This window comes from Lampris incognitus, chromosome 1 (genome assembly GCF_029633865.1).
Source record: "Lampris incognitus isolate fLamInc1 chromosome 1, fLamInc1.hap2, whole genome shotgun sequence".
NCBI lineage: Eukaryota > Metazoa > Chordata > Actinopteri > Lampriformes > Lampridae > Lampris > Lampris incognitus.
In genome coordinates, this window is record NC_079211.1 from 125,552,288 (window position 1) to 125,575,147 (window position 22,860).

At 43.3% G+C, this 22,860-nt stretch overlaps 1 protein-coding gene across 2 annotated transcripts; it reads left to right on the plus strand.

Annotated features, from left to right (window-relative positions):
* Window positions 1–82: 82 nt before the first annotated feature.
* si:ch211-166a6.5 (clustered mitochondria protein homolog) lies at window positions 83–22,794 on the plus strand. 2 transcript variants are annotated; one of them, XM_056274629.1, is made up of 29 exons: window positions 83–510; window positions 1,359–1,489; window positions 2,958–3,064; window positions 3,277–3,448; window positions 10,867–10,998; window positions 11,150–11,304; window positions 11,857–12,011; window positions 12,160–12,282; window positions 12,637–12,763; window positions 12,906–12,998; window positions 13,122–13,288; window positions 13,485–13,667; window positions 13,814–14,218; window positions 15,979–16,052; window positions 16,342–16,446; window positions 16,529–16,629; window positions 16,722–16,874; window positions 16,973–17,035; window positions 17,185–17,417; window positions 17,523–17,607; window positions 17,808–17,961; window positions 18,170–18,309; window positions 18,554–18,634; window positions 18,717–18,842; window positions 19,308–19,417; window positions 19,591–19,684; window positions 20,699–20,824; window positions 21,335–21,408; window positions 21,538–22,794. In XM_056274629.1, exons 2-29 carry the CDS (start codon window positions 1,444–1,446, stop codon window positions 22,214–22,216), a joined length of 4,263 nt encoding a protein of 1,420 aa, XP_056130604.1. In that variant the 5' UTR covers window positions 83–510; window positions 1,359–1,443; the 3' UTR covers window positions 22,217–22,794. The 2 variants fall into 2 exon arrangements, with proteins under 2 accessions (XP_056130604.1, XP_056130596.1); XM_056274621.1 differs by having other exon boundaries at window positions 83–444.
* The last annotated feature ends 66 nt before the right edge of the window (window positions 22,795–22,860 follow it).

Here is a 22,860-nt window from a genome sequence, read left to right on the forward strand (position 1 = left end):
GCCCCGCCCCCACAAAAAAAACAACAACCCGTCAAAGTGACGTCATCAACACGTAACGTGCGCCGGCAAGAGAGGCGCAGCCGTCGTCGCACTGTCGCAGTCCCATACTTAAACTGTCAAAAAAATCAAATCGGCAGATTGGTTTCTAGTTTTACTTTTGTAGCCATGAGCATTTTGTCATTTCACAATTTGCATTCGGTGAATTATTTCGTTTGTGTGCTCCAACGGAGTGCGATATCTTTGGCGCATGACCTGTGTTTCGGGGGGGGGAAAAGAAAGGAAAGTTTTGTGTCCCATCTCAGGTTTGAGTGTTGTGAACTTTGATTGAAAAGATTTTGGACTTCCGCATCAACTTCCTGCTTTTCCATGGAGAGGTAACCGGCAGTCACCTGGAGCAGTGGCAGACCACATCGCTCATTTTGGAGTCATCTTGTCCCCGTCGAGGTTAGGGAATTGGGCTGTATGGCATTCTCAGAACACCAGCCGAGTCACCTGCTCAGCCTCACCCAGGTGTGAAGTTTCATAGTTCTCCTGTAGTGAGGCAGGAGCAAGTATATGTGTAAAATGTCCATGTGTTAACTGTAAAGCATAAAGAGACACAAGACAATAACAATTCCACATATGCACGCACAAGGTCGGGACTTAGTTCTTATGTCGTTGTTTATGGTTGTATGTTTTTTATGTGATGTTTTATCATCTTTTGTAGCTACTTGTTAGTATTTGCGTTCTTTGTTTTCCGTGAAGTACGTTTTGACACGTCCGACAAAATTGCGCTATAACTAAATCCTGTGACTTAGAGAAAGTGCCAAGAGTTAAACACTTGGGAGTTAGAGGATGTCCTTGCGGTTGGGGGGGGGGGGTTACCGGTACCACCCTTATCCCTAGATTCGATTTACACACTCTTTAATTCCCGAAGTCAAATTTACGCATGCGTCAAATCCGCCAGCCTGTTACTTTTCTGAGACGAAATGGCATTTTGCATAATAGCCAACGATGACCGATTTGAGCCACTGTACAGTGTTGTACCAGTCGCATTTAGTTCACACCTCTCCTCCAGGGCAGAGTGGAGAAAGGAGGGAGTTAAAGGTTGGAGGAGGGGAACAAGAAAGCTGTAATGGACAGACACACCCAGTCCAACAAAGTATGGGAGTATGCTCCTTGTGTGGAGCAACAGGAAGGAGTGGCTTCTTGCTAACAGATAAATTTGCGTTTGCTCTGCGGAGGCAAAGGAAGAGGGGCAGGGTTTACAATTCTGATTCTGACAGACACGCGCATTCTTTCACCTAGATTCACATAGTCCTGCGATCTCCCTTTATTTCATACACTCACACATTCTCTTTCAAACGCCTTTCCTGCAGTTTGTACGAAGGCAGCAAGGGCAGCTTCCAGCACAGCCAAGAAAAACACAAGAGGAAAGCTGAGCAAAAACTTGAGCAAGCTGACATGAAGGACAAAGTTAAGAGAGGAGGAAGAAATCAGCCAAAGACTGGTGAGCAATCAGTGCATTGTGTTATTTCATGTTATTTTTACTGCTTTCCAGGTTGCTTAAACTTTCGTAAACTTCCTTCTTGTTCTCTTGTCTCGTGTCCCCCCCCCCCCCTTGCTGGATCGTGTGAAGGGGGTGGGAGACTCAGCACCAGGCCTCTGGTATGAACAAGCTCCTGTGCAAGTGTCTAGTTTAACCAACCTCTTGATTAGTAAGTGTGTGCAGGGGAATTCTTCAAATTTCCACAACAATTAAACACTGATGAGGAAAGATTTCCCCCCCAAAAAAATCCCTTTCTGTATCAGTCGATATGCTTATGAGAACTCTGGAAAAACCAAATCTCTTAAAGACATTATCTTATCTAATAGGTCTCCTCGTGAGTAGCTTTTCATTTAAGCTCTGCAAACAGAACTTCTTGTTCTTTCACATTTTCACGAACCTGCCTGTTAACTATTTTAACACCTGCCCCTCCCAACAAGAGAGAGAGAAAGAGAGTGTGTGACTGACTGACTGACTGACTGACTGACTGACTGACTCTTATGTATGTTGGCCTCTGTCCAGGTAAGTAAGCCCTGAGGTGTTCCTCTGCTCAAATGGACACATATTTCTTGGGGCAACAGGATGATTGATTGGTTGTCATTTCAAGAAACCCGTTTGAATTTGCTGAGTGATGAATAAAGGCTCCCTGCGCTTCACGAGAGGCACGCTTACTATTGAAAGTTATGGAAATAATGCTGACAGTACAGTTTCAGGAAAAACACAACATCAGTTATTATTTAATGCCATCAGCAGTACGTTGTTCTGTAGTACATTAGAAAGGCATGAGGAAGACAGCTGAAGGCCTGCAAGAAGGAGGGGCATTCCCCAAGCCAATCACAAACAGTAACTTTTTCGCTGGGTGCTGTCCAGATATGAAGTAGTCCCAGACTGACAGCAGGCTCCTGTGAAGTAGCATAGTGCACAATTATGTGAATGCTGCGTTTGTAGCTTTTCTGTGAAAATGCCATATTTGCGACGGCGCTTACATAAATACAGTTACATATATCTATCAGTAATTGACTTTTCTGCCAAGCTAAGCTTTTGTTAGTTGATATATAAGTATATGACTCTCTCCACATGCCAGTGTAAGGTGTGGTTGTCCCATCACGTCGAGAGGATGTGAACGCTCAGAGGCAAATTTAACAGGTTTAGCCACACTCAAGTTTGAGGAACACGCTAGGTCCTGCTCTTGGCCGCTCTCACTCTCTTCTTTTGTGTGTGTACATACTATGTTGATAAGACACAACGATACCATATAGTCATTCCCTTTCCCTTTCTGCACTAGACACTCTAGTCCCACGTGTGATGATGATAGAGGAGGTTTGCTATTCTTGTTTGATGCTGGAGCTAGATACATTTGGCTACATTATTTTCTAAATTCGGAAATGGCTCACCCCGTCCAATCTTGCATTTTCGATATCTTCTTCAACAGATGTGGCTGCTCTGACCAGTCAAAATGGGTCTGCTGATATGAAACAGGAAGAGGACTCATTTACTGTGAAGATTCAAGGAGCAGGTGTGGAGCCGTTTGAGCTGCAGGTAAACCCCATACGCAGACAGAGCTATATTCCATTTCACATTTCACTTGTCCCCCCCCATTGCCTCTCATCACACTTCAAGGATTTCGCATGTGATAGAGTCAATGAAAAGTGAGCGCAGGATTTTATGCCTTCACAAATGATCTTGTCTGTGTAGCAGATTGTCATCCTTTCTTTTTGTGAGTTAAAGTGTTGAATCACATGTCTCGGTAGGTCCATAGTTTTTTGCTTGTTCAAGATGCAACTATGGCCCTACTGACAAGAGAGGAGGTGTGTCCACGTTCCAGCCTGTCATTGGCCTTCGCTGGTGTGACTCTGGACCCCCTTGCTGAACTTCAAAGTGTGAAGGGGCTCAAGCCAGGATCCATTCTGCGGTTGGTCGAAGGTAGCATTGTCCTCTCACCTCCATCCATTTCTCTGTTACTCACACAGATTCCCCTCTACGTGCATTGTTGTTAGTATTTCTGTGTGCTTTTAAGCACGTTTTTTTTCTCAGAGCTCTGGGGACAGGATCTCTCTGTCACTGTTCATTTTGCACTCGGATTTTGTTACAATGAATGGATATGCAAGATTTGTATATGCCTTTCTTGCCTTTAATTGCCCTGAGAATGGTGTTCACATTGTTTGCATGGTTATAGTTCTTATAGACATACGCTATCTGCTTTTTATCACAGCCCCAAGTGCATCTGCAGAGCTTTTATATCCCCCCAGACAGTATTTGTCTTTTTAATGAACTAGATAAATTGGGTATGAGGGGCACTAAGGTGTATCAACCCTGAATAGTTTGTGCTGTGACAAAGCTGGGACAGAGTCCTTCCAGGATGTTGTGTTGCTGTAAAGCCCCTTGAGGCAAATTTGTAATTTGTGATATTGGGCTATACAAATAAAATTGACTTGACTATACCAAAGCAACATACTAGTATGAGTATTAAATGTAGCACATGAAGTTTGGTGTGAGGTCTATTTGTCTCTCACTGTGGTGGATCATTTGAGCTTTAGCTTCTTTCTTATGGAAAACCTTTAATTCTATGTTAAGTGTTACAGAGTTTTGGTAGCAAGGTTAATAGACTGGGATAAGGGGAAAGGTGATAGGATTTGGGATAGGATAGGTAATAACAGGTTCATATCTTTTTCTGTGGGCATAAATGTCATAAAATTGTTCTCATACAGATAGTTTTCATCATAACTGATCTCTTAAAATATTTTGAATTAAATTTTCATATATTATTGGAAGACTGAAGAGTTTCGGTCTTGATTTGTAATATTTTTTGATTTCATAATTTTTTTAATAACTCTTTGCTCTGTGTCTCATTCATGGTTATAGCTGTTGTTAATAGAAGTTGTTAAATACAAGATCAGGATATTACATGGCACCCTTTCGCACATACTCTAAAGTCACTCTCAGTAACATGTAAAATAGCTAGCTCACAGTATACATGCCATGATGTCAGCGAGGTTTATGGTCTCAGCTCTTACTCAGAGGTTACATCTATATGCCAACTAGTTAGGATTTCTCTCAAACCTGTGGTTGTGAAAGTGCTGTACCAAATAGCTCTGCAGCCTCTTTATGTCTACCTTGTCAGATTTTTGCTTGTCAAACAGATATGTCTGATTTGGTCTGAATACAAAAATGATTTGTTCATTGTTCATCGTCCCAGGCCCTTAAACGACAATAAAATCATCTACCCCCACCCCCCCACCCCCCAGGCTCCTCTGTTTCTGAATGTAGAAACCTGGGGAGTGTGTATGAGTGTGTAAGCGGGAATTTACTTTGGTTCGTTTGCTACCACTCTGCAACCCCTACTGACATTCACTTGTCATATTGTTCAGGAAAGCTGAAATACAAATAGTGCATTTCATGAGAATTCGGATGTTGCCTGTTCATGCAAGCCCTTTTCCTTTAAAATTATGCCTTTTACAGAAATTTTGAGGTTTTTTTTATTATGTTGAGGGTGGCGTGGTGGCTAGCACTGTCGCTTCAGAGCAAGACGGGCCATGGATTCATTTCCAGCCCGTCTGTGTGGAGTTTACATGTTCTTCCTGTGTATGTGTGGGTTTCCTCCAGTATTCCTCTTTCCGCTTTTGGTCCAAAAACATGCATGTTAGATGAAATTGAGTCTTTAGATTGTCCTCACGTGTGAATGGTGTGTTAGTGACAATGTGGGCCATATGATTGGCTGGCAACTTTCCGGGGTGTCTCCCTGCCTTCCACATAATGCCTACTGGGAGAGGCTCCAGCCCTCTATAATGGATGATAGTGTGTGGGGAAGCCTGGCCTGAGTGGCTAAAATGTAGGAGGCAGACTCAAGACTGTTTCTATATAATAAAATGATTTATTTACAGGTTGTCGCTACATATGAACTGAGCAAACTCAACTCCCAATAATTGAGTTTGAACTAACAAATAAAAAAACAAAACTCAACTTCCATCAGTTGAGCTTTAAATCAAAAAATAAATTAGCAACGCGTCCGCGGTGGCGTAGCGGTCTAAGCATCGGCTTGGTGTCGATGCAGTTGCCCACTGGGGACTGGGGTTCGCGCCCCGGTCTCGTCAGATCCGACTATGGCCGGACTCGATGAAGCAGCAATCATTGGCAACGCTGTCTTCGGGAGGGGGGCGGAGTCGGCTTGTGTTCGTCATGTGAATGCGTCTCTGTGTGTGTCGGAAAAACAGTGGTTCGGCTTGGATTCGCCTTGTCACGAAAGTGGGGAGGCGCTTTCCTTCGAGACTGCCGGCCGGAGAGATGCAGTTGGCGAACGCATGCAATACGAGGGTGGGTGTTTGAATTAAAATAGGGATCAATTGGCCACTAAATTGGGAGAAAAAAGGGAAAAATCAGAAATAAATTTAAAAAATAAATAAATAAATAAATTAGCAAAACTCAACTCATAACAATTGGAACATCTCGTGCACACATCTACACCCTGACGTCCTACAGCCTACTAACAACTCCAAAGCTACTGCTTAAATACTCCTTGAGTTGATCAGCAGCACCCGAGTTTAGGCCGCACCACTGTGGCAAGGAAAGCCAACACCTGATACCAACTGAGATGATGATGGGACAAATGGTTGTGTTCTCACCCACTTTGTCACACACCCCCCCTCTTAAGACCATTACTCCGGAGACTCACGGGACAGGAAGTCAACAACGTCCTGAATCCTTGGTTGTGTTCTCACCCACTTTGTCACATAGTGTATTGATGCTTGTGCATTTTTAATGTGTTAAAATTATTTTAGAATAGGTAGGTGTTGTCCATGTGAAGGGAATAATGCCTCCTGGAACAATATGAGGGGCATTATGCCAAAGTGGTAGGGGAAAAGAGACTGAAATCATGGTAGAAAATCTTGGTCATTTTTTTCTTGTACTGCTTGTAACCTTTGATGCCTTAAATTCAGAATTGTGTGCAATGAACATCTCAAAATAAAAACTGAATTAACAGGATTTATCTGTGAATACATAGCATCCTCTGGCACTAGTTCATCAATAAAAACAAGGAGACCAACTTTCTGGATACCATATCAGTACCCAGTCATATTAGACAGGGATATAAAATCATGTCCTTGCCCATAGTTCCAGGCATTTCTATGGAATAAATATCATTTAGCTCAAAAAGATTTAACAAAGGTCCTGTCGAGTTCAACAATACCATTTATATTCAATCAATCAACTGTAGACTAAGGGTTGCATGAGTACATAATTTATCCTTTTATACCTCGAGAACTCTTTTTCTGAAAAACTCGAGTTCTTGAGTAGTTGGAGGGGTTGTGCGGGAGATGTCTTGCATCATTTAAAAGACTATGCAACTATGATGGGTTTGGTCTCAGCACATAGAGCAAAGCATAAAATTAATGATAGGAAGATAACACTTGGTTCTAGGTACCTTATGCAATGACAAATTATACTGAGGACATTTTTTTTGCCCCCCCCCCTTTTCTCCCCAATTGCGCTTGGCCAATTACCCTATTTTCTGAGCCATCTTGGTTGCTGCTAGCCACCCCCTCTGCCGATCCAGGGAGGGCTGCAGACTACTACATGCCTCCTCCGATACATGTGGAGTCGCCAGCTGCTTCTTTTCACCTGACAGTGAGGAGTTCCATCAGGGGGACGTAGCACATGGGATGATCATGCTATTCCCCCCAGTTCCCCCTCCCCCTCCGAACAGGCGCCCCAACTGCTGCTAGTGCAGCAACCAGGACACATACCCACATCCAGCTTCCCACCCGCAGACACAACCAATTGTGTCTATAGGGACACCCGACCAAGCCGGAGGTAACATTGGGATTTGAACTGGCGAGCCCCGTGTTGGTAGGCAATGGAATAGACCACTATGCTACCAACAACATTTTAACATTATCGTTAGTAACATTCTACAGGATCCCAAGATGGAAAGTTCAGTCAACAAATTGGGTCAGTCAACAAAGTGGGGTTTTTTTTCACGAAGTGAAATAAACATCAGAGATGCTTTGCTACAAACAGAAACTGCAGGAGCAACTTAAGATGTTGCAAGTTACTCCTCTTGATGGTATTCCTTGGTGGCAGGGTGGTCAGAGCATTCACATTGCGATGAACCCTTCTGCATCTTCAGCAGGTATCTAAGGGTCACAAACGTTTCGCCCCTTAGCCTGTACGCCTTGCCTGAGTGGCGCAGCAAAGACCAAATTAGCCTTCACCTGCAGAATGGTTCCAACTGCAGGCTCTCATCAACCACAATAATTTTGAGCTGGTCTCAGCTGCCATGGCTATCTCTCCAATGGCTTGCCTCAGTTGTTTGGGTTTCAAACCCATCTTCTGTAGTAAATAGCGCACTAATGTTGCTGGGAAACTATGGCTGCAGACTTTGATGGGAAATAAGGTTGCGTACCATCCTTTGACAAGAGCTTCCTCGATCGAATCCTGGTACTTGGCTTTCTTCTGTTGGTGAGAGATGGTTAGCCTGTCTTCCCAGGGCACTGTGAGTTCAGCTACTAACATAGTTTTTGTGCTCCTGGATAGAAGTACCATGTCTGGTTGGAGTGAAGTTACTGCCATCTCTTCCAGAATGACGTCTCTTCTTCAAGTCCACTTGCATCTCCCAGTTGGAAGCTTGATGCAAAATGGAGCACTAGTTCTTGGCAGTTTTTCTTGCCCAAGGAGCCTTATCTCCTTTCCTTTGGAAATTGACAACTTAGGATGGTAATGCCTGGTGATTGTTGGCTTTGACCCTCTGCAGGTCTTCCATTTGGCAATTTCTGTAAGGACCTTGTCGTGCCTTGTGTTTAGATATAGCGGCTGCTCTTCTTTTTTTTCTTTCTTTTTTTCTTTTTTTGGAAATACGGGGAAACCTGGTCATCATTAGCAAGCCGAACCCATTTAAAAATGAAATTGGTCATATTTGCTTGCATCTATTTTTTAACGGCATTAATGTTTCGCCGCATTAGTGTTGTAACTTAATCGGTTGTATGACAGACTTGATGTTAGAGCCATCCTTGAGAAATCCTTCCACAACTCACAATTGTTGCAAGTTTATTTCATCACGACAGTTGGGGGAAAAAAATTTGCACATTTAAATACAACAATAAAGCAAACACAAAGTCGGGGCATCCGGGTGGCGTAGCAGCCTATTCTGTTGCGGTTCGAATCCCCGTATTACCTCTGGCTTGGTCAGGCGTCCCTATAGACACAATTGGCCGTTTCTGCAGGTGGGAACCCCATGTGGGTATGTGTCCTGGTCACGTTATTATGAATCCCACGGCACTTCTAGGCAATACACGCCCCTCGTAGCATCTGGTCGCTGCACTAGCGCCTCCTCTGGTCGGTCGGCAATTGGTTGTTCCTGAAGCTTTCAGACGAGTGTCTAAATATAAACGTGACAGTCCCAGATGGTGCACGTTAATAGACGGTGCAGCGCAGTATATAGCCAAAGAAATGCAGCCGTTCAATACGGTTGAAAAATCAGCATTTAAAGAAATGCTGCAAAAGTTTGACAAGCAGTACAAATTACCAGGAAAAACACACATCTCCAAAACTGCAGCCCCCAGTTTATACAACCAAGGGAAGGATGATATTCTCAAGGATTTAAAAGAAATGGACTTTTACTCAGTCACCACAGACACGTGGTCAAGCTCAAGTATGACCCCATACGAGTTTAACAATACATTACCTCACCACTGACTGGACTCCACAGTCGAAGTGTTTAGAAACAAGATATACACCAGAGAACCACACAGCTGATACACTTGCAGAATGCCTTCAGTCTGCTTAGGCAGATTGGGCATTAGATGAGCAGAAAATGTCCTGCATAACCACAGATAATGGTTCTAACATTGTGGCTGCAATAGGCAAACTTGGTTGGCCTTTTTTTTTTTTAATTGATACCTTCCATTTTCAACAATTTCTTTGTATATTTCAGGAATAGGCTTTGTATATTTAAGCTGTTATTTTTGTAATATCTACCATGTGTAATTTTTGTTTACAAAGTATAAAAGACAAACAGAAATTTTATTTTTATTTATTCATGTTCAGTGCTAATAAATGCCTCTCTTCATAAGGTATATGTGTATTATTAAGCTATGATTAGGCTTATACTATAATAATGGCATAAAATGATCAGAAAAAGACAATTAAGGGCATGTGGGTAGCATAGCAGTCTATTCCATTGTCTACCAACATGGGTATCGCCGTTTCAAATCCTCATGTTACCTCCAGCTTGGTTGGGCATCCTACAGACACAATTGGCCATGTCTGCGGGTGGGAAGCTGGATGTGGGTATGTGTCCTGGTCGCTGCACTAGCGCCTCCTCTTGTCAGTTGGGGCACCTCTTCGGGGGGGGAGACTGGGGGGAATAGTGTGATCCTCCCATGCGCTACGCCCCCCTGGTGAAACTCTTCACTGTCAGGTGAAAAGAAGCGGCTGGTGATTCCACATGTATCGGAGGAAGCATGTGGTAGTCTGCAGCCCTCCGGGGATTGGCAGAGGGGGTGGAGCAGCGACCGGGACGGCTCAGAAAATAGGGTAATTGGCCAAGTACAATTGGGGAGAAAAGGGGGGGGGGCACGAAAAAGACAATTAAATCATTAATCGCAATTATTTGTGATTTGTGACATTGGGCTGTACAAATAAAATTGACTTGACTTGACAATTAATCGTCAACTAAAATGTCATGTGTGACAGCCCTATTAGCGTGATCCTCCCACGTGCCACATCCCCCTGGTGAAACTCCTCACTGTCAGGTGAAAAGAAGCGGCTGGTGACTCCACATGCATTGGAGGAGGCATGTGGTAGTCTGCAGCCCTCCCCAGATCAGCACAGGGGGTGGAGCAGCAACCAGGATGGCTCATAAGAGTGGGGTAATTGGCCAAGTATAATTGGGGAGAAAAATGGGGGGGGGGGGGCAAACACACATTCCGTAATCCAAACTGGAAACTGGGTGTGCGCGAGATCTAGTATCACACGATTAACCAGTACCTGATGTTAATGTAGAAACTCGAGAATTGATGTAACTGCTTAAAAACCCGAATGCTTGAGTACTCTGTGCAGCCCCCTACTGTAGGCATTTAAAATGATGCCATCAAACACGATGCACTCAAATGCCAGGGTCAGCCAGTTGGTTGACTCTGGTTTAGATTGTAGTTTCCATAGAAGCTTGTTCATGTTCCCAAATTCATCACACTGAATTGATTTGGTGAGATGGAACTGCATATTGGATTTTGTGTCAGGATGGATTTTCCTTTCATTGTAATTTACTATATTAATCATCCCGTTGCTGTATCAGTTCAACAAGCAGGCTCTATCTAACTTTGCTTCAACTCTGTATGCCATCCCAGAGACATACTCTCCCCGTTCAGCCAGAGTCCATCTGGGTCGTGTGCTGGAGCTGCTGAGAGCATCTGGACCTCAGGATGCCCTAAGAGAAGGACGTTCACCCAGCATACTGGAGACACTCACACACACACCAGGTACACACACACCAAACACATACAGTGCACTTACACAAAATAATAAAAAAGATACAAAAACACATTATGGCTGCCATTGGCATACGTAGTTGACCAGCTTCAAGTAGTGAAAAGTGAGCTAGGTCTCCTCACCTGTTTCTTACCGGTGCAGACTCTGGGTTAACAAGTGGAAAGAGCCTGAAGCGCTCTTCAAGCAACACAAAAACAGAGCCAAGCAGCCAAGATGGTGTTCCTCCTGAGTACCTTCTCCCTGGATCACTAGAAAGACCCTTAATGGCCCTGCTACCACATAGCTCCCAGCAAGAGGTACCCACCAAGGCCCTGGTCACACCAAAAATTGGCAGAGCAAAATTTTTTTCATGTGTCCTTGAGGTACTGGAAGCTTGGTGACCAAAAACACCAAACACAAATAAATGAATGAAACTTAGTTGGCATCTGCTTTTGCTTCACAACTGACTGTAAACCTAGCTTTTTTTGTGAGTAGTAATTTATATTCTGGCAGAGAACTATTGTAAAAATCTGGATGATATGATTCTGCAAAAATTGTAAGTCCATTTTGGACTCTCCCTAGCCCTGTCAGAGGTCAACATAGTCAAAGCACTTTTGCTATCGATTGAAGGTGCGAATTTGCGTGTCAAAGTCCATCAAAGTTGAACTGAGTGGATTCACTACCAGAAGCAAATCCACTGATTGCAACGGTTCCTTTCAAATGCATTGATTTCTATGCAGAATATCACTGTCATAAATGCTGATGTGACCAGGGCTTAAGATGAGAACTGTTTTCAGCCTTTTCCCACACACACACTTGCAGCCAAAACACAGACATCCTCACTCACACGCTCTTTACTCTCTTATCAGGCTCCCATTTATCTAAGGGACCTGTCACTCAGTTGTTGGAATCCGCCCCCTGGTCCCAGGAAGTTGCAGGGAGACTTCCTGTACCTCACTGTGGTGACACTGGAGGGGCGCCGGTATGACATCACATCATGTCCAAGAGGGTTCTGTGTCAATAGGTATGAAGCATATTTCTGAATATGTATTCAAGCTGTGTTGCTGTGTTGACTCCTTAACTGAATGTGTATAACAGTCTTATACATAAAACTGGGTTTCATTTCAGGTTTAGCCCTTTAAGGAGTCTCTGCTCTCTCTTCTCCATCTCAGATCCACAGGAGAATTGTTTGATCCTCGTCCTGCCCAGTCTTCCCCTGTCTGTCACTGTCTCACAGACCTGCTTTGCCACATCAGCCCCGCATTCAAACAAGCCCTCACCACTCTCACAAAAAGGTAATACTAGTAAGGCACACCAATTCTGTACTTTGAAGGCTTTACACTGCAGGTCTTGATGCCCAGTTCTGATTGTTTGCCTGTATGCAAAAAAAAATTTTTTTGACCACACAGACAGGAGTATAAACACTAACATGTATGTCTTTTTTTTTTTTAATGTGGAAGTGACTTTCTGTTCGCTAGATTTGTTTTTTTCTCTCTCTCTTTTTTTAATAGAAATAGAAACATGCACATGTGCACACATGCATTGGATTGTATAGTGATAGCAATATCCTTGTCAATCCGGTGTAACCAAAGTGCACTGTGGGTAATCTGTTTTTCTTTTCTTTTCTTTTTTTTTTTTCTTGACTGTAGATCTCAGTTACCTCCTGCAGAGATTATGCCCACACCTTACCGCACCCTGAGTTGGCTGGGACCCTCCTGTGCCTCCCGCACACATAAAAACTCCTTCAGCAGACTGGGTCTGGACGAACAGGCACAGGTTCTTTGCAGCAGAGGATATTTTTTGTTGCTAGTGAGTCAGTGTAGTGTGTGCTTTGTAATGATTGTCTGTGTGTGTGTGTGTGTGTGTGTGTGTGTGTGTGTGTGTGTGTGTGTGTGTGTGTGCGTGCGTGCGTGCTTAGGCTCCAGACTGGAATGAAGAGTTGCAAGCAGCCAGAGATCTTCCCCAGGGAAGTCTAGAGGAGAGACTACAGAGAGACAGAGCTCTGCTCCAGGTAACTTAAAAAGATTTGCAGTTTCTTAAGTCAAAAGCAATGAAAATAATTCTTGTCTGCTTTTATGTTCATTTTTTCTCTGGACCACTCCCTCTCTTACCTTCCTCCTTACTCTTTTCTCAGGTAAACAGTGCATTTGTGTGGGCTGTGACTCTGGGGGCAGAGGCAGTGATGGATGGCTGTGTGGAGCCAGTCAATAGAAACCCCGATGACCCTGCTTTCCTGTTGGGTGGCCTCTTCATGACTCGGGGGGCAGCAAGTACAGTGCTCAGTGGAGAAAGAGGCCGTAGGTGAGGAACAACATGAAAATGAAAGAAAAAAACAGCTTTTTTTTGTGTTTGCTTTAATCATGTTATGGGTCCAGTGTGTAAAGTGTACTAATAAAAGTTTTGCAATATGTTGTGACTTCTAAGAGAAATATAGACTGTTTTTTTTCATTCATGAAAGATGACCCAGATTCAAATTGGTCTTACACCCTACTTGTAGGGCATGTCAGAGATTGGAATTGAAAGGGGTACAAGCCTACAGTGATCTAGATGGGATGCACCAGGGGCTACACACTCTACCCACAGCTATTGTAGACTACAGAGGGGTGCGTCTGTCTGCCCAGGGTCTGGCCCCTGGCTTGGAAGCATCAGAGCAGGACCAGGATTCTTCTGCTGTCCCAAGGTACACTTCTGTGGGCCCTTTCAGTAGTAAAACCTCATCCATTTTTCACAGACGGTGAACCCACCAAGTGTTTGGCTTCTTATGTTTGTATTTTCATTCAGAAATCTTTTGATGTGCCTTATATATTCTAGTTTTTCGCTTGACAGGGGGTTGCTATATGGGGTCAATGCAAGACCCCAGGAGTCCCCCCATCGCAGACGGCTTTTAGAGCTCTTGGCCCAGTCTGCCAAAGCTCTCTCCCTCCAGAGGCATGTGGCCATGGCACCCAACGGTCACCAGGTACCTCTGTTCACCTCAGTGGATGCCCAGGGACTGGTGGGGGCTGATGGTAGGCTCTACCTACTTGACGTGTTCAGGACCTTTCCAGCTGATGCCAACTTTTGGCCAGAGGAAAAAAAAGAGATCAATCAAGAGGAGGAGGAGATGTCAAGTTGTGAGAAAGAACAAGGTTGGCCAGAGAATTACTGCTCAGACATGGGGCTGCCAAGGAGTTATTCTCATGGCCTTTGTAGACTGAGGCCAGAGCTGCTGCAAGCCTTTGTCCAGCACAAGTGAGTGTTGTGCCAAACTTATATAAGAAATTGTTTTCTGTATGTTATATATGTGTGTGTATATACAGTGCATCCGGAAAGTATTCACACCCTTTCACTTTCCCCACATTTTGTTATGTTACAGCCTTATTCTAAAATGGATTAAATTCATTTTTTTTCTCATCAATCTACACACAATACCCCATAATGACAAAGTGAAAAAGGTTTTGTAGAAAATTTTGCAAATCTATTAAAAATAAAAAACTGAAATATTGCATGTACATAAGTATTCACACCCTTTGCTATGACACTCAAAATTGAGCTCAGGTTCATCCTGTTTCCACTGATCATCCTTGAGATGTTTCTACATCTTGATTGGAGTCCACCTCTAGTAAATTCAATTGATTGGACATGATTTGGAAAGGCACACACCTGTCTATATAAGGTCCCACTGTTGACAGTGCATGTCAGAGCAGAAACCAAGCCATGAAGTCAAAGAAATTGTCTGTGGACCTCCGAGACAGGGTAGTATCGAGGCACAGATCTGGGGAAGGGTACAAAAAAATTTCTACAGCTTTGAAGGTCCCGAAGAGCACAGTGGTCTCCATCATTCGTAAATGGAAGAAGTTTGGATCCACCAGGACTCTTCCTAGAGCTGGCCGCCCAGCCAAACTGAGCAATCGGGGGAGAAGGACCTTGGTCAGGGAGGTGACCAAGAACCCGATGGTCACTCTGACAGAGCTCCAGCGTTCCTCTGTGGAGATGGGAGAACCTTCCAGAAGGACAACCATCTCTGCAGCACACCACCAATCAGGCCTTTATGGTAGAGTGGCCAGACGGAAGCCTCTGCTCAGTAAAAGGCACATGACAGCCCGCTTGGAGTTTGCCAGAAAGCACCTAAAGGACTCTCAGACCATGAGAAACAAGGTTTTCTGGTCTGATGAAACCAAGATTGAACTCTTTGGCCTGAATGCCAAACGTCACGTCTGGAGGAAACCAGGCACCTCTCATCACCTTGCTAATACCATCCCTACAGTGAAGCATGGTGGTGGCAGCATCATGCTGTGGGGATGTTTTTCAGCGGCAGGAACTGGGAGACTAGTCAGGATCGAGGGAAAGATGAATGGAGCAAAGTACAGAGAGATCCTTGATGAAAACCTGCTCCAGAGCGCTCAGGACCTCAGACTGGGGTGAAGGTTTACCTTTCAACACGACAACGACCCTAAGCACACAGCCAAGACAACGAAGGAGGGGCTTCGGGACAAGTCTGTGAATGTCCTTGAGTGGCCCAGCCAGAGTCCAGACTTGAACCCCATTGAACATCTCTGGAAAGACCTGAAAATAGCTGTGCAGCGACGCCGCTCCCAATCTAACCTTACAGAGCTCGAGAGGATCTGCAGAGAAGAATGGGAGAAATACCCCAAATATAGGTGTGCCAAGCTTGTAGCTTCATACCCAAGAAGACTTGAGGCTGTAATCGCTGCCAAGGGTGCCTCAACCAAGTACTGAGTAAAGGGTGTGAATACTTATGTACATGCAATATTTCAGTTTTTTATTTTTAATACATTTGAAAAAATTTCTACAAAACCTTTTTTGGTTTGTCATTATGGGGTATTGTGTGTAGATTGATGAGAAAAAAAATGAATTTAATTCATTTTGGAATAAGGCTGTAACATAACAAAATGTGGGGAAAGTGAAGGGGCGTGAATACTTTCCGGATGCACTGCATATATATATATATATAATTTTATTTATTTTTTACCCTCCACACTTTGTTTCAGACACTCCCATTTCTCGCAGCGAGTCAGGGAGTTGATGGAAGAGAATGGTGGCTTTGGAGAATGTGCAACAGCAGGTGAGGAATGTATTTATTATGGTGACAATATTATTACAGAAGAGGAACCCAGTATGCACACATCCAGAAAATATCAAGGTGCAAGACAAAAATAGCAAACTAGAATCAAGGAGTAAGGTCTGAACACTAAATTGCTCCCAAAAGCTATTTTATTCGGCAACGTTTCAATCAGTTCGATCAAAATGTTGAGGAAGTGACAACATAATTAATAATTCATACAGATTTTGGGCCAAGTTGTTCTTAGTTGTTCATCACATTTTCTTTTTTTGGTGGTGGGGGTTATGCACAGGTGACTCTCGAGGCACTAATGCAATGCGAGCTGCATGTAAAGAAGTGGGCTCAGTTAGCAACATCATCTTTGAGATGCGCTTCAACCCAAACATCTTCTCTCCAGGTACCAAGGAAATTCATACACACTCACACAAACACAACACACAAATCAAATGTTAAAATATAAACTTAATTTTTCTGTTCAGGAGTCTCATTTCCTGGTTGTGAGAGTGAGTCTACCAAGCTGCAGGAGAGGCTGTTGAGAGAAGCAGCAGCTTTTATCATCACGCACCAGATACCGGCATTTGTAAGTGATTTACTTGTCTACATGCTCTTTAGAAAACCTCCACTGTGAACTCGAACAGTGTCACCATATGTCTGTGTGTTTGCGCTTTTCAGGTGGAGTATTGCCTGCAGTGTAATGAAGCTCCCATGGACGGTGCTTCACTAAAACAAGCACTACACCAAAGAGGCATTAACCTTCGCTATCTTGGCCATGTGATCAAGGCAATCAGCCAGTCAGAAAGCAGGGAGTGCCTGAGGCATATAAGGGTGCGTTTGAGCAGTAGTCAAAATTAAAGCTCTTGTCTTTACAATGCAACTACTGTCTCAATTATCTCCTCTCTCCCTCATGCCTCCTGTTCTATCAGAGATTGGTCATAGGTGAAATTGTGGTGCGTACAACAAGGAGAATATTCAACAGTTTTGTGCAGGTACTGCGCTCATTATAATCCATATTCCTGTCTATTCAAATGTTAGCAGCTCACACTGCTAGACTAGATAAGATGGTAGAAGAGGATCATATTTACAAGTGAATCCCCAGACCTTTTAACCACACTAACCTACAGTTATATTGTTGCAGGGTGTTGAGGTGTCCAGTCTCTCTGCTGCTGTGAGCCACTTCCTCTGTTGCCTCTTGGTTCCCTACTTCAGCCCAAATGCCGTGGGGGAGGAAACTAAGAAAAAATCAAGGAGACGAGGCCGAGGGGCCAGCGCCTCTGAAAGCATGCCCTGTAGCACCCTCACTGGGGCAGAGCTGTGGAGTTTGATCCACCAGGATGCAGTGGAGACCTATGGCATTGCTGACAGTTTGGGGTGAGTATGCTGCATTTGTTTGTTTCTGTCCCTGTGATTGTAATAAAAGACATGGCTCAATATGATTCTGATTCAGAACAACTACTGGCCATTCCCCCATTACAGCTCTGGTCCAAACCACCTGGTTGAGCAGTATGGGCTGCAGAAACTATCTCTACTTAGAGAGTTCTGTCTGAAGACCGGCGTACAGGTAACAGACATTTGCAATATCGACTCCAAGGACCCTTGTCTTGTTTTTGCCCTGTTTAATCTAAACTCACATTATCTGAAAAATAGTAATTGCACGGTAATAGTTTTTTTTATAATATAAATATAGTAACATAATATACATGGAAAAAATAGCGAAATTGTGTTATGTGGTCTTATTTGATATGTATATGTCTAAAACAGTTGAGACTGAGAGACTACTTCCTTGACAACCAAAGTAAAGCTCCCATTGGTCCTGATGATGTGCTCAACATCTTCCCTGTCATCAAACACATAAGCATGCCCACTGTCGATGCTACAAAATCATTCCGGGCTGCACAGAACTTCATTCAGAAAGGTGACACTAAAAATCAAGATGGGCTTAGATTTTTTGTGCAACATCCATTTTGTTTCATTTTTCCTTTTTTTTTTTGTCTTTGATTTGTTCTGCCAGTGTGTTTGCTTGCACTGTATTTCATGTCTGAATCCTAAGTGTATGTATTCTGAGCTGAATCTGAATGAACAGTATTTACTATGGAAAGTGAATTTCTGTTTCTCAACCAAAGGTTTGATGGACAAGGCCCATGATTCCCTCAAAGAGGCAGCCTATCTGTTTGGTAGGGTGTGTGATGACCTCCACCCAGAGGCCTGTCATTGCCTCAGCTTGTTGGCCAAGGTGGCCTTCCTGCAGGGACAGGTAGCAGAGGTGAGTCTGTCACAACCCACAGCTCTTCACTATTACTCTCATTTTACTATTTTAGACTGCCTTTTTTTTTCCCTTGCACCGTTTGTCTCAGTGTGTATGGTGAAACTTGTCAAGTTGGCTGTATGTATCTGCACTAACATCAAGAAAGACGTCCATACTCCTTATACTGTTGTATTTGGTGATTTAAGTAATTCTGTTTCAGATAATATAAGCCGGTCATTAATTTTTGGACCGTGTTCTTTAGGCTCGCAGTGTTCAACTGAAAGCAGTGGTCATCAGCGAGAGAGTGCTTGGCTTTGACCATCCCAACACCATCCAGCAATATGTGAGTGTTGTTAAACATTGATATCTACACTGTGTTATATCAACACAGCTTGATTGTGATTATCATTGTGTTTGTCATGCAGGCCCTGCTCGCTGTGTATGTGCATGCCGGAGGGGAGACTGCCCTGGCCCAGAAGTGTCTACTCAGAGCTCGTCAGCTAATTCTGACAGTCCATGGAGAGGACCATCCGTACACCGCCGCGCTAGATGTGGGTCAATACGATAACCCCTTAATGATAACATCTAAATAGCACTTTAGCTCTAAGATGTTGCTCACCTATACTATGAGACTAATAATAATAAGAATTTTATGTCATTATTGAGACATTTTATTCATAATGTGTCTTTCCGGAGTTCAAGGACAATTTACAAAGTAAAAGAGCAACAAGAGAATCTGATGACAGGGGGCATAAAGCATCAATAATAAAACTATGAAAAACAAAACAAGCTGTTGAATAACAAGCTAAAACAACATAGATGGCAGATTGCTCGGCGTAACCGAGGTTAAAAAGGGCAAGTTTTATAAACAGTGTGGTAGCTGTCCTCAGGGAGAGGGGTAGGTCTTTTCACATAGGCACCTTTTTCCACAGTAGTAATATTGTTTGGCTTTTCATTGGCATTATTATTACCATCATCATCATTTTAACTGCCAACTTTTTTTTTCTTCCTTACAGAGCTGTCTTGGGTTGGTGCTGACAGGAGAACAGGCAGGAGCGTTCCTACAGAGTGCACTTAGGCTCACCACTTCCTTCTTTGGTGCCAAACATCTCCACACAGGCCTTAGGTGAGTTCATCAACCAATGAATAATGTGTACCCAAGTCCATTGAAAGTGCTAGTAGCCCAGTCTGTTGGCTCACTACTCTGTTTTGACCTCCCTTCTGCTTTGATCTGGTGTGTTTTGTCCATCCCGTTTCAGCCTCATCTTAATTCTCTCTCACTCTTGTAACTTTGTCTAGTCAGCACCTGTTGTCCCAGTGGATGTGTAGTAGGGGGGAGTACCGATCTGCTATGAACCATGAGAAAGAGGCCCTCACTGCTTTCACCAGCACGGTCTGTATCCTCACCTGTGTTCATTGTATTATGGGCTGTGTTTACATGCTCACAGAAATCCCATCAGTACTCAGGATGCTCAGCTATCCCATCTATGAGTTAGCACATGTAAACACCACATCTCATTTAAAATAACGAATAAGCTCTTATAAAAACCTCGTTAAGACCCCAGAGTTATACTGATACTGAGATACAGTAGCATGTAAGCATCTTATCTTGTCATTTCTTTGAGTGTGTGTGTGTGTGTGTGTGTGTATGGGTGTAATGCGCAAGCTTTATTATACAAAGTATTTTAGGGGCAAACTGTGAGATGCTATGTTGTCCCACTTTTACAGCAACAAAGAAATACAACTATCTTTCAACAATGACAGATGTTAATATTTGGAGTTTTTCAAAATATTTACATAAAAAATTTTGCAAGTTCGGTTAAGGGTGGTCAGAAACCAGTGGGCTGTGCAGAGAACTTCTGTTTATCGAATGCTGAATGTTAATGTATGGATAGGTGATGAGTTACAGGTGAGGTCATGAGTCTACTGGTAGCACAGCAGTCAATGGCTGGGGGCTAATAGTAGTCTGAAATTCCCCTTAAGTCACAGGCTAGGGGCATTTATGAAGTGAAAAACAGATGAAACAGAAAAACAGAAACAGAAAAACAGAGAAAAACACTGAAAATTCAACGAAAAAATAGGTAACAAAGACCTTAAACCAAAAGGATTTCTCTTTCTTTCCAAAAAGCACACAGAACTCCTCAAATAAACACCAACCCTTAATTTTTTTCTGTCTCCAATATGTTAATTGGCATCAGGGGGCAGTAGCGCCCATGATGGAAACTTGAGTTGAGCCAATGGAGGGAAGATAGACTCGTCCTTACAGATGCTTGTTAGCAGCTCATCCTGGATAAGACCTCAACCCAGCAACCCAAATACTAACTCATGTCAGTATTTAGGTTGCTGTGCGCATGTAAATGCAATCATCATCTCTCTGTGCAGTACCTTACATTGCTTTCTCTCTCAGTTTGGTGAAGATCATCCCCAGACCCGAGCCAGCTCAGAGTTCCTGTGTACCATTACACAGCAGGCAGTACGGGTGGAACGCTCTCTCAGGCAGGCGGGAGCAGATCAGACAGATCAAACAGTAGAGGTAGGCCTGTAATTCATTTAAAACGCATAGGTTGTGTTCAATAACATGAACCTACAGACTCATAAACTGACCACTCAATTGCTATTTGTACAAGTTTACTGCCATTTGCACAAGTTTACTGTTCACTGCTTACGATACCCGTTTCATTATGGTTGCTGTCACCAACGGCACCATCTGCTGTTTGCACTGTAACAATGCCTGTTCAATATGATTACCGTTACTGACATTTACTGTCAACAATACCGTTGCATATGTCCCCTCACTATTGTACAGACATTCTCTACTGTAGCACACTGTCCAACAAAGTATATCCAAAGTCTGCGCTGTTTTTGTACATATACCCTGTTCTTGCACTTTGATTTCTCTAAGTACTTTTATTTTCCACTTGTGTGTTGAGACAGCAAAACAAGCATTTCATTACAAGTGTAAACTTGCTTTCAAATGACAAACTTGAAACTACCTGAACCTGAATCGGCATGGTAGTGATGTGCTTGCTCCTCCTGTCCTCAGTGTCTCACTCCTGCAGCTGACACCATTCTAGAGCAGCTGGTTCTGATCACAGGGATCAGGAAGCTCGCACAAAGGTGAACATCGAGAGTAATGATAAAAAAATTGTTGATGAATAATTTCTGCTCTATTGCTGTATAAATGTTTGCTTCTGTGCTTTTTGTTGGCTATGACAGTATTTATCAACATATGCCGTCTTTTTTCAGTGACAGGCTCCAGGATTTTAAACAAAAACTACTGGAACGAAAGGCAGCAGAAGCTACAGAGGAGTCAAACAGAGTGACCGATAAGGCTGTAACCTCAGACGCTGAGAAGGGAGGAGAGGAAAGTGGCGATAAACAAACAGATTGTGTAAATAACATTGAAGATGGAGAAAGTCCAGTTGAGGATAATGTAAGCAAAAGCCCCGATGAGGCTTTACTGGCAAGCTCAGTGATGGTACCAGTAAATGGTCATGCAGTAGAGCCAGCAGAGCAAACCTCACATGAAGAGCAGACAACCATAGAAAAGGGAGACGGAAAGGATAGTGATAAGTCAACCTCAGAGGTTGAACCAACAGAGATAGTGAATGGAGAGGTAGAAGTAGGGTCTACAGGAGAGGAAACTGAGCCCCCCAGAGTAAATGAAGAGTCAAGAGTGACCAATAATGGAGGGCTGAAATCCGAGGTAACAGTCAACATGGTGGCGAAATTAGCCTCAGGTGAGGTCGGTGACAGTAAAAACGGAAGCCTGTACATTACTACTGACCCGTCAGAGCTTACAAATAAAGAAGTCATAGCAGATGTTACCATTTCAAAAGTCATTATAGCCAGTGGAACAGGAGATGGAAACAGGACAGGTAATGGGGTAGCAGAGGGGAGTGTCACAACCAACGGAGGATTTTAAGAATGAGCCTGTATCAAAGTATTGTGTAGAAGTCTCTCAAAGACCCTCCTTCAAAAACTAAACATGGGGAGGCAGCTTTCAGTTTTTATGCACCACATATCTGGAACAAACCCCCGGAAAACTGCAGATCTGCTGCAACTCTTTTCTTTTAAATCAAGGTGAAAACTTTCCTGTTTGCGGCTGCCTTTTATTAAATAAAACTTGGAAGCTTTTGATTTTCATCTTACACCGCACTGTAGCTTTTACTTTTTGTTTTTAAATGTCTTTCTAGTGCCTTATGTTGCTTTTCTTAATACTTTTTATGTTTTATGTAAAGCACTTTGAATTGCCTTGATGCTGAAATGTGCTATACAAATACATTTGCCTTGCCTTCAGACTTTAACCTGTCTTTCTAACTGAAGCTGAGCTAAGAGTAGAAGAGATGTCATTCGGTCCACTGAGTTTGGAGCAGAGAATAAGATGATGGGTCTTTTCCTCAGTGATTTGCTGTTTGAGAGTATTAATGATCCTGGGAGAGGGTTGCACTGTCAAGGACTACTTTTTTTGGACTACTTTTTTCAACAATAAACTTTTTCATGTACCAATTCATCTATAACTAAGTGGCTCAACTTAATTTTCAGTGGGTGTCTTGTTTCTGGAACCAT